The following is a 16,529-nucleotide window of genomic DNA, read 5'->3' as shown; positions in this document are numbered from 1 at the left end:
CGTGTCAACCATAATCACGGAATAACTCCACGGAAGTCAAACACGACTCTAGTCACATTGCTATCCTGTGTATGTACTCAAGCTTGGGTATAGAGCTTCTCTCTCATGTAATATATCCCAAAACAACAGGGAGTATAACAGATAATATCCATAATATAAAGCAAATGAATATAATGATAAAGCGAGTAAAGTGAAAAGATAAACACTTAAACAAGCTAAGAAAACAAACAAAAATAGGCTTGACTCCTTTTAGAGACTAGGAAATGCTCCAAGAAGCAAATTCCCTAGTAGAGTCGCCAGCTGAAGCTTGGGATGCTCAAGAAGAGACCCCTAACTACAAGCAAACTCCCGAGCAGAGTCTCCAGCTGAAGCTAGCGGAAATATACCCGAACGTATTGCACGCTCGAACATATAACAGAGTCTCCATCGAACTTTATTTATTCCTGAAGGAAAGGGAAAACATCGATAAAACCCGGGGGAAAGAGATATGATGGGTAAGGAAGTCAGTTGTGCAAGGGGAAGGTATTAACACCCCAAACATCCATGGTACTCAATGGGAACCGTTTTGATTGTTCTCGCTTGAATAGGTGCGATATATAAAGATTACTCGCAAAATAATGAGAAAAAGGAAAGAAATAAATAGAGTGCTCGGTGAGGATTGGGGCCCTCAAGCCTACGTATCCTCGTAGTGTAATGAGGAATTCAGAGCTCTGTAGTCTAAAGAACTAGTGGTGGGAGGTGAAAAGAACTGGTGATCAAAGTATGGTCTGAACCAAATAATTGTGTTTTGAATTCCATCTAGGGCGAAAAGATGAACCTAAGAGTAAGGTGGCTATTACCAGTACATGGGCTAGCAGGGTTGCCGTTAAAGGGTAATGCCGAAAAGACGATAAAATAAGTGTTTGAGGTTATGGCCCAAACATCTCTTGGTTCACAAGGTGACGCAAGAAGCAGTACAAAGAGGTAGTGTGCTTGGCTCAAAGATAACTGGTATATCACATGGAGTGAAGGAAGGTAGAATATGTGTGCATCGTGGAGATGAACAGAATGAAGTGACCAAAGTCACAGAATTGAATGTTTGGAGATAAGTGACTGAATAAGTATAGTTAAAAACCGAAAAGTGAAAGTATATTGGAATCCATAGGAGAAATGAGATTTGAACCATAAAGGGAAACAACTTTGACCGATACGTGGACTAGCATGGCTGCCACTATAGGGTGATTAGCCAAAAAGGAAGGAATTAAGTGTTTGAGGGTATGGCCCAAACGACTCTAGGTAGAAATGTGGACTTTCGTTAGGCTTCCTAAAAGGGTATATATCGATATCCAAAGAAAGTTGTATTTCTGATCTCAAAGAAATAGCATGTCATTGGGTGAACGATTTATGATCGAAGGTAGATACTGGATAGTGAAAGATATGAATGATGCTCTAAGGAGGAGGAGGAATAATTATAAGTATGCTCGCCAAGTATTCGCATCCTTGTGCCTACGTGTTCTCATCGTGCAATGAGAAAGTCAGAGCAATCGTAGTTCGTGGAACCAAGAGAACAAGGAGAGAGACATGCAGTGATGAAAAGTATAACTTGTACCAACATGATGGTATCAAGGGAGCGCACAAAATGGATGGAACTTGGGATTAAAGAGTAACCATGCATTTACCAATACGTGGGCTAGCATGGCTGCCACTATAGGGTAAAGCCAAAAACAAAGACTGAATTAAATATTTGGGCATAGTCCCAAACAACTCTTGATTCACAAGACGGACTGCCGCTATATCGTCCTAAAAGGGTATAGGCGGGGCCCAAGAGAAAGTATTGTTGTATACAAGGAACAGTATATCACTGGATGGGGAAAAGTTCGAGATCAAAGAAGGATAGTATCTTGGATCCAAGAAGGAGATAGACTCTAAATTGAATAGCAAGGTAGGAATTTACTAATACATGGGCTAGCATGGTTGCCGCTATAGGGTAAAGCCTAAAACAAGGACTGAATTAAATGTTTGGGCATAGTCCCAAACAACTCTCGATTGATGGTATTGATTGAATGAATGAAGAATGATTGATCGATAAATAGTGTAGGATTGATAAATAAGGTAGCTCACGAAGAATTTGAATTCTCCTGCCTACGTATCCTTATAGTGCAATAAGGAAATCAGAGCTTTCGTAGTTCATCCCACTAGGGCTGAAAACAAGGTGACTAAGGAGGCAAGAAAAGATGATAGAATGATTGAATTTAAATGATTAGAATGGAGAGTGAGTCAATGAGAGACTTGACAATCGATTGATAAGAATCACACTAAAGTCTATGAATAAGGGCGAATGCTCTGAATAGCTAGGGCCTACGCCCCATACGCAGAGTCACTCTAGACAGCGATAAGAGAAACTCCTTCTCATCATTCCTTACTGCTTAAGGCTCGTGGTGCATGATACTTCTCTTAACTGACAAGTTGCTGGAGGAGGATCTTCATTGTTGCTCCTTGTACTGATATTGTCATGTATGAATAAGACTTGGTAGTTTGATCGATTCACGTTGTACTAAAGTCTATGAATAAGGGCGAACGCTTTGAATTGATAGGGCATACGCCCTGTACGCAAAGTCGCTCTAGATAAGGATAGGAGAAACTCCGTCTCATCATTCCCTATTGCTTAAGGCCCATTTCGTACAATTCGAATCGTATTTACCGATTGTTGACCTTTGATTTATCTTGTATAATTCGCTGCTTGGTATGTCTGAAGATGCCTTGACTGAGAATCTTGACTTGAGGCTTCGAGCTCCACAACTTAGAGAAAAAGTCTTATTAAGTGACCAAGGGTCTTTTGCTCACTAAAATTAGACTGTGGGATTATACAAGTTCAAAGGATTTAATTGATCAAAATTGCTTTTGATCAATTTAAATATGAGGATTTGGATTAGTTAACAATTAAAACTAGACCTAATCTAATGGTAGGAAATTAATCAAACTATCCTAAGTGATCATGTTAATAGTTAATCCAAATTGATTGAAAAATCTATGTTAAAATCCTAAGGGGGCATGTTATGGTTAATCACAAATCTTGATTAAAAATTCTATGTTAGAATGCTGAAGGAACATGTGATTATATGGCTAAAACACCATAATCACCCCTAAAGTGTAAAATGGTCATTAACAAGAACATTTATATTAGGATCCAAATTAAATTCTAATCAAAATTTTAGCTAAACCTAAAATTTAATCCAATTCTAAAACTATTCTAATGTTAGCAATTCAACTAGATAAGATAAACTCAAAAAAATCAATTACCTCTAAAGTCAATTAAATTCTAAAACTAATCAAACTCTAAAATTAATTAAATTCTAAAATCAATTAACCCAATTAAATCATAATCTTTAACCTATTTCTAATAACCTAATTAAATTATGATTAGGACAAACCCTAATTGCTAGTCACACTTAATCATAAAAAATTAAACGCTAATTATCAAACAAAAAGCCCAAACAGAAATAAACCCAATCAACCAATAGGCCCAGTAACACAAATGCTTCTCAGTAGGGGTGTAGATCCGAAAGCGAGACTGTTTATTATGGATGTCGCGTGGGCCCATTATGTGAAAGCCCAAACTGAAAAAGAATTCCATGGTAGTGGGGGTGCATCGGCATGAACCGTGTGCATTCAACACCTAAAACTCTTAAGCCCAAAATTTAAGTCCAACTAAAATCTGCATTCTGTGGCCAAAAGAGTGAGCAAGGAGTGGATAAGAACGATGATATGGCCATGAAGATGGATCATTACGGAGTCAACGGGTCAGTCGAATTGGCCAATGAAAATGCACATGGGAATTCGTAGCAACGGTCACACTATTAATCAAAAGGCAAACGGAACTTAAACTCTCCCTCTCCTATTCTGTCACTCCCTTCGCCATGCCGGAGACCAACGACGACGGATCAACCCAAAATCATAAACCTCACCATCAATATCTCCTTCTCGAAGCCCTCACTCTAAATCCACAGACCAAGATCTCTAATTCTTAAACATTAATCTGAATTGACACGAGAGCTCCACAAACCCTAAAATGAAGAATCAAAGATTAAGGGCCCGTTTGAAAAGGTTTTAAAAAACAGTTTTATGATTTTTTAAAATTGGAAAAGAAAAAACTTGTTTGATACATTTGTTTCTCAAAACTATTTCTAAAAACACTTTCAAAATTCAGTGTTTTAGAATCTAAAAAATTGAAACTATCAAAATATGTTTCGATTTTCAAATTTCAGTTTTACTTTTTAATTTTCAATTGAGGTAAGTTGGAAAAAAATATGGTTTCATTAATCAAATTATAATAATTACTTGCAATATTTTTTAATTGTAATATTTCACTCTCAATCTATTGTTAATCCTCATGTATTGTTAATGAAAATTAAAATTCCCACTCTCAATTATTCTCTCTCTAATTAATCCTCTTTAAGTGAATAATATATTTTTATACATTAAATGAATTGTATATATATATTCAAACCAACACTAAAATATAATTTTTATACATTAAGTGAATTGTATATTTTATCATTAATTATTAAAAATATTTTAATAAACTTAAATGTATATTAGCTGAATTTTAATATTTTAAAAAATATATCACAATTATTTTTATTTAGTAAAATAGATTTTTAAAATATAGATTATCAAACAAGCTATATTATCCTATATTAATAAAAACAGTTTTTAAAAATTAAATAATTAAATAAATTTATTTTATTTTATTTTCTCAAAAACAAATTTAAAAAATAGATTTGTAAAACAGATTTTAAAAATTAAAATTAAGAAGAGATACAAAAGGCCCTAAATGACGAATCGGAGGAATCAAAACTTCTTAGGAGAGGGCTTTGGTTCCTAAAGTGGATATCTATGTGGAGGTATGTGAAATCGCACGAAGTGACTAAGAAGCGGAGACTTACCTCGCCGAAGACGACGACGTAAATGGCAGTGGCGACGAAATGGCAACAATGACGGTGAATTTTAACACATAGGTAACTTTCTTTTGTTGTTCTTCTTCTTCTGCGTTTGAGAATTCTTATTCTTCTGTGTATGGGAATTCTTCTTCTTCTGCCTTCTGTCACTACCATTTTGGTTCTGCTGTGATGCGGCTTTCGGTTGTTAAGATACAAATAAAGTTGTTGAATCATCGAGGAGTGAAGATATTTCAGTTTGAAGTTCTCCGGAGGCTCAGATATGGACGAAGGTGAAACTCCCCCTTCCTCGCCGTGAGTTTTACTCTCCTCTTTCTTTTCTTTTTTACTCTTCTTATTTTCTAGGTCCTCTTTCCTTCTTCCAATTGTTTCCGTTTTCTCTTGTTGATGCCCCTGCAGAAAGCCGAAAGAAGTTGAAGATTCTGTATCGGTGCAATTCGGTTGAAGATGAAGAATGAATTGAAGCAGAAGGTTGAAGAAAATATGGAAAGATGTGGGAGAGTGAAGGTGACGAGAAGATCCAATCCTTTGAGAGAGATTGAAGGTATGCTTTTATAGATTTCTGAACTTCTTTCTCTACTCATTCTGTTATGGATTTTCAGTTAGAGGAGTTAGGGATTGGTTAGAGTTAGTTATGTAGTTCTGTTATTTCAGTTATGAATTGGTTAGACTCAATATGAATTTCTGTTAGAGTTTTTTGGATAATTCTGATCTGTTATGGTTTGAGTTAAGGTGTGAGGTCAAAATGAGATATATTAGTTGTGGTTTTGTGAAGTTAAATTGGTTAGTGATTATGTTAATTCAGTTATTTAGGTAATTGGAGAATTGAGAAGGTTGGTTAATGTTTGGCAGAATATGGTATTGTGATGAGACTGGAATGTATTACTTATTTGTGTTTTGGTTTTGTGGTTTTCGCAGGTTTTCTTGTGTTGTTGGTTGCAAGCCGTTGCAGCTAGGGATGTTCAAAAATTTGGTTAACTGATCCAAATACCTAATCTGAATTGAATTGAACCATAAAAAACTTAAACCATTTAAATGGTTAATAAATTGAATTGTTTATTTTAACCAATTCAATTAATCTAATTGAATTTAAAAACCAGTTTAAACTCTTATAAACTCTTTCCACAATTTTATCTAAAATATAAATACTATTATTTAACAAATTCTATAAACTTAATAAATCATTATATTAAAATGATAAATATTTTAATCATAATCTTTTAATATTTTTTAGTCAGTTACTATTATCATAACATTTTCATAAAAATTATAATGATTTTGTTGTTTAATAATCCTTCACAAAAGTTATGAATGATTTATATGATATGATGCATTTATCCTCCTGATAATACTTCACGCCAATGAAGAAAATTGAAATACTTGCATTTTCTTCTGTTATCCTACTGTTTTGAATTATTTTTTACTTGTGTGTTCCATGCTCATATATTTTACCTATGTTCTTATTGATGGTATACTTAAGTACTCTTGATGTCATTTTAATCCCAAGGTAAATAATCTCTATTTAAATCAAAATATTTAAACCAATTTTTTTTTAAAAAACTGCTATATAAACCATTTTTTAAAAAAAAATCCAGATTTGAATTCAATTTTTAAATTCAATTTTATTATAAAAATAAAAAAAGAAACAGTTTTTTTAAATATATAAAAAAACCAATTTAGAATTTGGTGAAAAAATTAATCCAATTTTTAAAAAAATTGGTTTTAAACTGGTTTAAAATTATGAACCGGTTCTGAATTGGTTTTAAACCGAATTGAATTGATTAAACAGATTAACCACTTTTTGCTGAAATGGTTTTTAAAAACTGCATTGAACCATTAATATGGTTCGGTTCAATTCAATTCATGAACCACGAACACCCCTAGTTACAGCATCCCGCGCTTGGAGCTGGTGTTGGTAGCTTGCATACCTGCGTTTGGATGGTTTTCTGTTGCCGGTTTGGTTACCGTTGCATTTGGAATGCTGCGGCAGTTTGTGGCTTTGGATTATGTATTGAGATTAATGCAACTTTGTTGTAACTTTGAAATTGTATTGAACATAGGAATGGATTATGGTTTTCGTTAGAATGTTTATGTATTCAAGAAATTGGAATTGGGATTAATGATTATGGATTGATTTGTATGTTAGATGATGAATTGGCAACTTATTCATGGTGATGGTTTGAATGACTATAGAATTGTATTAACTATTATTTTCAATGGTTTCATTCGAATATGGAAGGTTGTGGTGAATTGTTTGGAATGGAAGTTAATTATGGAAATGGTCAATTTGAATTTTGTTCAAGCATAATGTAGAATGAATTTGTAATTGGATTATTAAATTGAAGTTTGGGCTTGGTACACTAGGAAAATAGTGGTTGCAAGAAGCACATCCCTTGAACACCTAAATACAACATGTACCATGCCATGCATTATGTAATCATGTAGGTCTTTTGTTATACTTTGCGAAAGCAATGCAAGCTTTGTATCCATTCTAACGAATCTCGGTTCAATTCAAAATGTGCATGTAAGTTTCAACAAACGCAAATAGGATACACCTAGTTTCTACTTCAAATTGAATCTAAGATGTCTTCTTATCCATAAGTGGCTAATGACCAAAGAAGTCGATTAACACATGAACTATAAACCAAACTTAATACAATTGTAACATGATATATATGAATGTAATGGAAGTGATTTTGAATGAATGAAGACTTGGTTTGGACGAATCAATGATTTACGTTCAAAATTCTAAGAAACAATGCATTCACCTTGACTTAATGGATTACCATGCATGGATGAACGACTAACGAATGACCTAAAATGGGTTAAGAATCTCAATGGGCCAAAGGTACACCAAAGACCAAAAGACCAATGCACTAAATGCAAGCAGGAACCTAAGGACCAATTGAAACAAGCCCTGGTCTAGGGTTCGACAATCAATGTTTAAGGTCAAGCAACAACCAAGACCTTAAACCAAGAAGCAGTTCACCCAACTAAATCGTCAACGCCATGACCCTACTCAAGGTTCTCAACACCTTAATGCAAGTTACATGGTTCATGAACCTCAAAAGTCAATGCCAGAATTTCGATGAATCCCAAGTCCAAAAGTCGTCTGACTTAGTACTCAAACACCAATTATCCTTTATTAAGGTGTTAAACAAAGCATCAAGAAAATAATATTTTTCCAAATGATCAACAATACCACAGTCTTCAGGCTAAAACCATGATTTTTGTTAACCACAACCTTAAATCTATGATGTTTGTTAGCATGTGTTGATTATGCATGAATGATGCTCATGGATGAGTCATGAGTGAGTCTCAAGTTATAGGTCAAGTGAGAAGCAAAATGGAGGGAAAATTTTGGGTTACAACAGTTAGTAAAGAAATAAAAAAATATAGTATGATACAATCTCAAATGTATTTGGTGATCTCTCCTAATGCAAACCCAATGAATGAGGGGTGAGGAGTTTACAAAGGTGTGATCCTAAAGCTAATGTAAATGATGATATATCATGAGGGATATTAGGGTCAAAATTGGGGTCTTACACATATCATAAGCATTTTTACAGTATCTTAGGATCAATAATTCAGTTTTCTGTATTTAAGCCTCCTCAATCTCGTCGATACGAAGATCTTAATATTCATATCTCTGAATTGAAGAAACTTAAATAGGGGCATCTGTCATACCCTAATTTTTAACCCTAAGATCCCACATATCATTTGCATCCTTACATACAAACAATATCACATCTTTGTCCTCTCCCTCTCATCTTTAGGTTTGCCTTTTGCAGGGATCATCAAGCACCTATTTGTTAGTGTTTTATCTTTGTGTTTATTTGTTCATCAAGCATCAAGCATGGCTCCTCAGCTATGGTTTTTTTAAATTCCTCAGCAAAGTATGGTCAACCATTGGTTCTCAAGGGGATATTTCTCAAAACATGATATTTAAATTTCTCAAGACTCTTTCAATCTCATTTTGATCAAGAGCATCTCAAAGGTTTATGGCCTATTTCTCAAGAGAAGTCAAAGGTTCATGTGTTTATTTCCATGCCTTCTTCAACAAGTTACCTTAGACTTTTAGCAAATCAATCAAGAGACATTCAAGGAAATCCTATTTTGAGTTCATATGATCATCCATGTACCTTGAAATGCAAGAGAAATCCAAGTACACAAGTTCATTCTAAGAGGTTTGACCAAAAACTCAACATTTGAAGTCAAAGTTCTAAGAATCACAACTCCTTCAATTCTCTACATGTTTTAATGATTCTTTTTGCATATGACTATTCTCAATATCCTCTGCAACTTCTCTTTACATGACAAAATCCAATTATTCTTGGAGAATCATCAAAAGTTTGAAGACATAATAGATCATTTGTGGACTTAGTGAAATTTGACCTATTTTCAAGTGACTTTTTCTCAACTTTCAAGGATTATAACTTATTCAATTTTCAACATTTGATGCTGATTATTTTTGCAAAATATGATTTGTGGTGCCCTTTACAAGTTTGCTTCATGGATCAAATACAAATTATTCTTGGAAGACCATGTAATTCTTTGAGACATTATAGGTCATTTTCAGCCATTTTGGACTTACAATTTTCTAAGTTACATTACCAGATTTTCGTGCCAACTTCAACATGCCATAAATTTGTGCTAAAGAATCCAATGAAACCTTTCTTGGCACATTGTAATCTTTGATATGACGTCAACACATTGCAATAAAAATGGGATAAAAAAGCCTCTTGAGCAAGATGCCCCATTGAGTTGAACATGGTGGCTTGGAACTAAAGAAATTACCATGATCCGAACTTTGAACTTCACTAATATCAATTGCAAGCCAAATTACCACGCGTTTTTAGACCTAAACATGTTTAATCAAGTCTCCATAAGTTAATTGACTCTTAAAATGCATGACTTGGCTGAGTTTTGAAGGATTGCAAGTGACACTTTTCTCACATTCTTATAAAATTCATTTTACATGAATTGAGCTTCATTCAACACTGTCATACCCTCAAATTTTCCCTACCCCATATCACCTTATTAAGCCTTAAAACCATAATCATGCGTCCCACATATATCATCTCGTATTCATTTGTACTAAATGATCACAATATTCCACAAGTCCAAGGCATGGGATTCATCTAGAAAACCCCGAGAGCCTCTGATCATGTTAAGGAGTGCCCAAGCCACCTTAACCCTGATCTCATCCTCAAGTACCCCACATATGTTGCAAGATCACTCAAAATATCTCACTCATCCCCAAGTCCAATTTGGGTGGTGATTCCCTTTGAAAAAGCTTCAAGATTCATCTGGTCACCCAATGACGAAACCCTAGTGCTTGACCCTCATCTAGAATGTACAAGCCATGATTTACCATGGATGTTAACCATGTCAGTGCTTACCCCTCAAATCAAAATTTAGTTCATACGCATGACCTTTAAACATCTCAATTTGATCCCTACATCCCAAACCCAATTCAGTTAGCTTTGGTTCTTGATGAAACTTTTGTCTCAAGAAACCCTAGTCTAAGGATCCTTTGATCATTTTCTCTACTAATTTTTGTCCATCCAATTACCTTACCACTCATTCAACATCAGTTTATGTCCATTACAATCAAAATACACCATTAAAACACCCTTTCAACCCATGTTACAAGTAGTTGGTTTATACATGATTTTTCAACTTTCCATGACTTGATCCATCCACCAATTTGACCTAAAAACCTTGCACAAAGTTCCAAACCTCATTCCCCATCTAGATATGATCACATTAACTTAAAGCACCCTACATTGTTCCTTGGAAGTCAATAAATCACAAAATCCCCAAATTAGGTCATGTGGGTTGGCCACATTTTGACAACAATGACCTATAGGATGTTCCAAAGACCATAACTTTCTCATTTTTCAAGATTTTTGAACTCCACTTCAAGCTAAATGTCCCAAATAACTTCCTCTCCAACTTTGTTTCAAGGTCCAACACCTAATTCATTGATTAATAAGTTCAATTTTGCTATTGGCCAAGCGGGTCCAACATGGCCACCATGCCCTAAAATCATGTTAGGACCCTTAGTTTGACACATTGCCATTTCTAAACCACAAACCCTTTTGACCTTGTTCTTTTTGCATTCAATCAAGATCATAGCAAGGAACAAGTGGCCAAAAATTGTGACAAAATTCACGAGTCAACTTTATTTGGCCTTGGTCCAAATTTGCTGACTTGCCATGATGCACAAACCAGACATGCCTAAGTCAGATTTTGAAAATCAATGCACCAAGTGCTCAAAATATTTCCTTATGATCCCAATGATTCACAAACACTTTTCATATGATATTGTGGTGTGATTGAAGGTCAACTCGTAAGCCCAAACCTCATAAAACATAAAATCCAATGCCTTGTGCAAAAATTATCTTTTGCCCAAAATGGCAAAAAGAAAATTCTGCAACAGATAAATTCAATACCTTTGGTTGTTGCAAATCAATGCAAGGGATCAAAACTATCTTGTATGAGGTGCAAACAAGCAAATATCATAGCCGTTTCATGTTCCCCCAAGTCAATCCCATGCATGCTTCAAAGCCACCTACGAATCTGAACCAAGCCTCCACTTTCTCCCTCCAAACCATCCACACACCTTTCGTATAAATAGAGGAAGGTGTTCCATTAGAAAACTAAGCTCTCAAGCCCCTCAAAACTCTACTGCATTTTTCACCTAGAGCTCCAAAAAGAGAACTTTGTGTTTTGAGATTCCAAGTGTTTTAACCTCAAAATCATCCAGAAACCTTCACCAACCATCCTTAAATCTTTCCAAACACCTCAGTCCCCTTCCCCAAGCCTCACCTGACCTGAGCTATACCCTAAAAAATCTTCCCTGAGCTACTTCTAATCAGGTAGATTTCTCCACCCCCCATCATCCAAACAAGTTACTACTTCCCTCGAAATGTCATTCTGATAATTTCCCCTAAGGTTTCAACATTGACTACTTAACATTTGAGATTTAATTTTTGTTTTAGGGTAAGTTCATCTTTCTGATATTTGAGAAAGAAATTCACACTCAGAGCCAACAATGGTTCATGAGTGTGGGGGATGATTTGTTTTTGTTTATGCAATGAGGTTCCATGAAAAAATTTGGTTGATTTTGCTTATATCCAACTTTTGATTTTCAAAAATCTCGAGGTTGAAGACGACACAGTGGTTGTTGCCTCGCGCGCATTTCAAATTTGCATCAAAATCGTGTCTTGCTGTGATTGGTTGTTGAGCGCATGAATCCATTTTAAACATTATCTTAATGTTTTATTATTTTTGTTTGGTATATTATCACCACCGAGCTTGTGGCCCAGTGGGAGAGGGGGTTGACCCCCCTATGACCCCAAGGTCAGGGGCTTAACCCCCAGCGTGTGCATTCCATCTCATTTATGTTTCACTTATGTTATTTCTATTTATTTATTTTCTTCATTTATTTCCATTTAGATTTTATTTTTTAACCCTTTCATTTTTATTATCTTGTAAATATGTTGAACATAGACTCAAGTTACTTTTGTCACTAGTATTTGATTTTATTTTGTTTCAAGTCATTTGAATTATTTTTAGTGGACTTGTGAAGTCTTAAACTTATGGACTATTGAAATCTATTTAAGTCATGACATGTTTGGGTCAGGGTTGATTAAAACCTTCTATATTTCAAACCTACCATTGCATGATCATGTATTCATCCATGCTTTTTTGAAGCATGGATAGGTTGACCCTACTTCAAATAACTTGGTTATTTGACTTGTGGATGAAGTCTTATTTTGTTAACTTGGATTCATCTGATACATTATGTTTCCTTTTCGTTTATACTAACCCACTAACCCTTTATTTATTTGTCTTTATCATACACTAACCCTTTATTGACTTGTTAACATTATGCCTTGTCCATATGACTTAACCTAACCTTACTTACCTTTGATTATTTCTAACCTTTGGTTATCATTATCATTGTTATTATTCATGTCCATTTACTTTTATGTCCTTTAATTTTAAGTACTCATCATCATCATTGTCATTGTACAAACTTAATCATGCATGTTTATTATCTTGTATTTACCTTATTGTCATCATACACCTAAAAACAATAAAAACATGATAAAATTATAAGACCAAAAATAATCCATGCCACTTAACCAATTTGGACTTAGAGGATCCCATTTAGGACTTTTCTTGGATACTTTTCTCTTTATTTCTTTTGTGATACTTTGTTTCAGACTTTGGGTTTCATTTGTACTTACATACCTGTTTAATGATGGCATCATGGTACCACCTTAGGGGGGCATATTTGTAAGAACATTATCCTTTGTTTAGCATAGGTCCTTTGCACACACAAGTCTTTCTCTTGGGATACCTTACAATTAGACCCTTTTATTTTCTTATTGGTTACTTTGCATTCATGTTGTATAAGCCAAATTTCTTAATCAAATAAACAAACCCTTGATTCAACGTCAAGTGGATTTTTCCTAATCAAATAAAAAACACTTAATAACTACGATTAATATTGTGCGCCACGAGCCTTAAGTGGTGGAGATGAGTGAAATTGGTGCATTCCTACCCTCACCTTCGGGTAGCAATGATTTGGCTTGATCTCAACGTGAATCCACTTGCAGGGATCAATTGAGATGAAAATGGAAATGAATCCTTGGAGTTTGAATCCCAAAACAGAAGGAGAAATTCAAACTCGATTTCAAAGAAATCTTCAAGGAATTCTATGGAGTAGGGTTTTGAGTTAGCTTGGCAAGGCTTGGGCAGCGTGTGTGTATTATTCTTGAAGCAATGCACTTCTATTTATAGCCTATGGAATTCAATTTTGCACCATTTCAATTTTGGCCGAAAATAGAAATCTTGTGCATGGTTGCATGGGCATTGAATTAGGCCCAACCTATCATGCAATCCACTTCAAATTTTTTCACAATTGGTACTGGAGTCATCATATGGAAACATGCAAAAACAATTAATCACTTGAGTGCAAAAGTTGCCAAAACAAACCCATCAAAGGAACCATGCGCAAATCCCTAATTTTTTTCCCAAATGAAGTGATCTTGGATGATTTGGAAAGGTGATATCAAGGGGAACAACTTTGATGTTGAACACTTTTCCATTTGGAGCTTGGATCATGATTAATTTTGAGGTGGAAGTTTGAGAAATCAAACATAGTTGAAAATTTTCTAAGTACCAAGTCAAATGACCATTTCTTTCATTACTATTCAATTTGGTCACAAATTTTACACCACTTGGATTCGACATGAGGGAGTTATGGATTTTATAAGTTGCGGAAGAAAGCTTGTTAGATAGTAATGGCCCAAAATGACCTATAATGTTTCCTCTTGGCACATTCCCTTGCAAGTAGATTTTTCCATTTCTCAAATAATAAAAGTTGGATAAGACATCTTGAAATTAATAATGAAACTTCGATGGAATTCATATCATAAAAATTGAGCAAGTTATGGTCCTTGGAAGTTGACCTCCGAACTAGGGCACAGACAAAAAGACCTATAATTGTTCACCATAAAAAAATGACTTTATAAGAAAATTTAGCTCTTGATGAAAACATTAAATTTGTTTGGAATGTCATTGTAAGACCCCAATTTTGACCCTAAGATCCCTCATTCAATTCCATCATATGCATTGGGATCATACCTTGGCATCCTCCTTACCCCTCTTTAATTGGGTTTGTTTTGGGAGATATCACCAAGCACTATTTGATTGTATCATACTTGTATATTATCATGTTACTAACCAAAATGCCCAAAAAATATGTCTTTGCATTTGCCTAACTCTTTTGTAGGAAGGGCATGATCACCATTGATACATCAAGTTCATATCTAGGGTTTAAGACCCTCATGGATAAGAGCACAACCAAGGTATGATCCATAATGTCTCTAAGCATCACATATGAGTCCAAATGATCTATACATGTTATTTTGATCAAGTATTCTTCAAGAGTTTGGAGTTGGTGGTTGCAAGAAGCACATCCCTTGAACACCTAAATACAACATGTACCATGCCATGCATTATGTAATCATGTAGGTCTTTTGTTATACTTTGCGAAAGCAATGCAAGCTTTGTATCCATTCTAACGAATCTCGGTTCACTTCAAAATGTGCATGTAAGTTTCAACAAACGCAAATAGGATACACCTAGTTTCTACTTCAAATTGAATCTAAGATGTCTTCTTATCCATAAGTGGCTAATGACCAAAGAAGTCGATTAACACATGAACTATAAACCAAACTTAATACAATTGTAACATGATATATATGAATGTAATGGAAGTGATTTTGAATGAATGAAGACTTGGTTTGGACGAATCAATGATTTACGTTCAAAATTCTAAGAAACAATGCATTCACCTTGACTTAATGGATTACCATGCATGGATGAACGACTAACGAATGACCTAAAATGGGTTAAGAATCTCAATGGGCCAAAGGTACACCAAAGACCAAAAGACCAATGCACTAAATGCAAGCAGGAACCTAAGGACCAATTGAAACAAGCCCTGGTCTAGGGTTCGTCAATCAATGTTTAAGGTCAAGCAACAACCAAGACCTTAAACCAAGAAGCAGTTCACCCAACTAAATCGTCAACGCCATGACCCTACTCAAGGTTCTCAACACCTTAATGCAAGTTACATGGTTCATGAACCTCAAAAGTCAATGCCAGAATTTCGATGAATCCCAAGTCCAAAAGTCGTCTGACTTAGTACTCAAACACCAATTATCCTTTATTAAGGTGTTAAACAAAGCATCAAGAAAATAATATTTTTCCAAATGATCAACAATACCACAGTCTTCAGGCTAAAACCATGATTTTTGTTAACCACAACCTTAAATCTATGATGTTTGTTAGCATGTGTTGATTATGCATGAATGATGCTCATGGATGAGTCATGAGTGAGTCTCAAGTTATAGGTCAAGTGAGAAGCAAAATGGAGGGAAAATTTTGGGTTACAACAGTTAGTAAAGAAATAAAAAAATATAGTATGATACAATCTCAAATGTATTTGGTGATCTCTCCCAATGCAAACCCAATGAATGAGGGGTGAGGAGTTTACAAAGGTGTCATCCCAAAGCTAATGTAAATGATGATATATCATGAGGGATATTAGGGTCAAAATTGGGGTCTTACACATATCATAAGCATTTTTACAGTATCTTAGGATCAATAATTCGGTTTTCTGTATTTAAGCCTCCTCAATCTCGTCGATACGAAGATCTTAATATTCATATCTCTGAATTGAAGAAACTTAAATAGGGGCATCTGTCATACCCTAATTTTTAACCCTAAGATCCCACATATCATTTGCATCCTTACATACAAATAATATCACATCTTTGTCCTCTCCCTCTCATCTTTAGGTTTGCCTTTTGCAGGGATCATCAAGCACCTATTTGTTAGTGTTTTATCTTTGTGTTTATTTGTTCATTTCTTATCTAACCACTAATAAAAATAGAAAAAATATGTTTTGTTTTCTGTAACTTTATTGTGCAAGGTAGGGCTTTTTATCAAGAGCATCAAGCATGGCTCCTCAGCTAGGTTTTTTTAAATTCCTCAGCAAAGTATGGT

General features: G+C 34.8%; 1 protein-coding gene across 4 annotated transcripts; it reads left to right on the top strand.

Moving 5' to 3' along the window:
• Positions 1 to 4,806: 4,806 nt before the first annotated feature.
• LOC127097491 (uncharacterized) lies at positions 4,807 to 7,187 on the top strand. Of its 4 annotated transcripts, none has more exons than XM_051035991.1 (4): positions 4,807 to 4,979; positions 5,130 to 5,481; positions 5,856 to 5,890; positions 6,829 to 7,187. In XM_051035991.1, the coding sequence occupies exons 2-4, from the start codon at positions 5,385 to 5,387 to the stop codon at positions 7,018 to 7,020; spliced, it is 324 nt and encodes a 107-aa protein (XP_050891948.1). In that variant the 5' UTR covers positions 4,807 to 4,979; positions 5,130 to 5,384; the 3' UTR covers positions 7,021 to 7,187. The 4 variants fall into 4 exon arrangements, with proteins under 4 accessions (XP_050891948.1, XP_050891947.1, XP_050891946.1 ...); XM_051035990.1 differs by having other exon boundaries at positions 4,807 to 4,997; XM_051035989.1 differs by having other exon boundaries at positions 4,807 to 5,209; positions 5,337 to 5,481.
• Positions 7,188 to 16,529: the final 9,342 nt, after the last annotated feature.

Source organism: Lathyrus oleraceus, chromosome 6, assembly GCF_024323335.1.
Source record: "Lathyrus oleraceus cultivar Zhongwan6 chromosome 6, CAAS_Psat_ZW6_1.0, whole genome shotgun sequence".
NCBI lineage: Eukaryota > Viridiplantae > Streptophyta > Magnoliopsida > Fabales > Fabaceae > Lathyrus > Lathyrus oleraceus.
Note: the sequence above shows the minus strand (reverse complement) of the source record. Positions and strands in the feature narration are given on the sequence as shown.

Coding starts and splice junctions, on each gene's coding strand:
- LOC127097491 (XM_051035991.1), top strand. CDS start 5,385: ATGAAGAATGAATTGAAGCAGAAGGTTGAAGAAAATATGGAAAGATGT. Junction 5,482..5,855: donor TCCTTTGAGAGAGATTGAAG/GTATGCTTTTAT, acceptor TGGTTTTCGCAG/GTTTTCTTGTGTTGTTGGTT. Junction 5,891..6,828: donor TGGTTGCAAGCCGTTGCAGC/TAGGGATGTTCA, acceptor CCTAGTTACAGC/ATCCCGCGCTTGGAGCTGGT.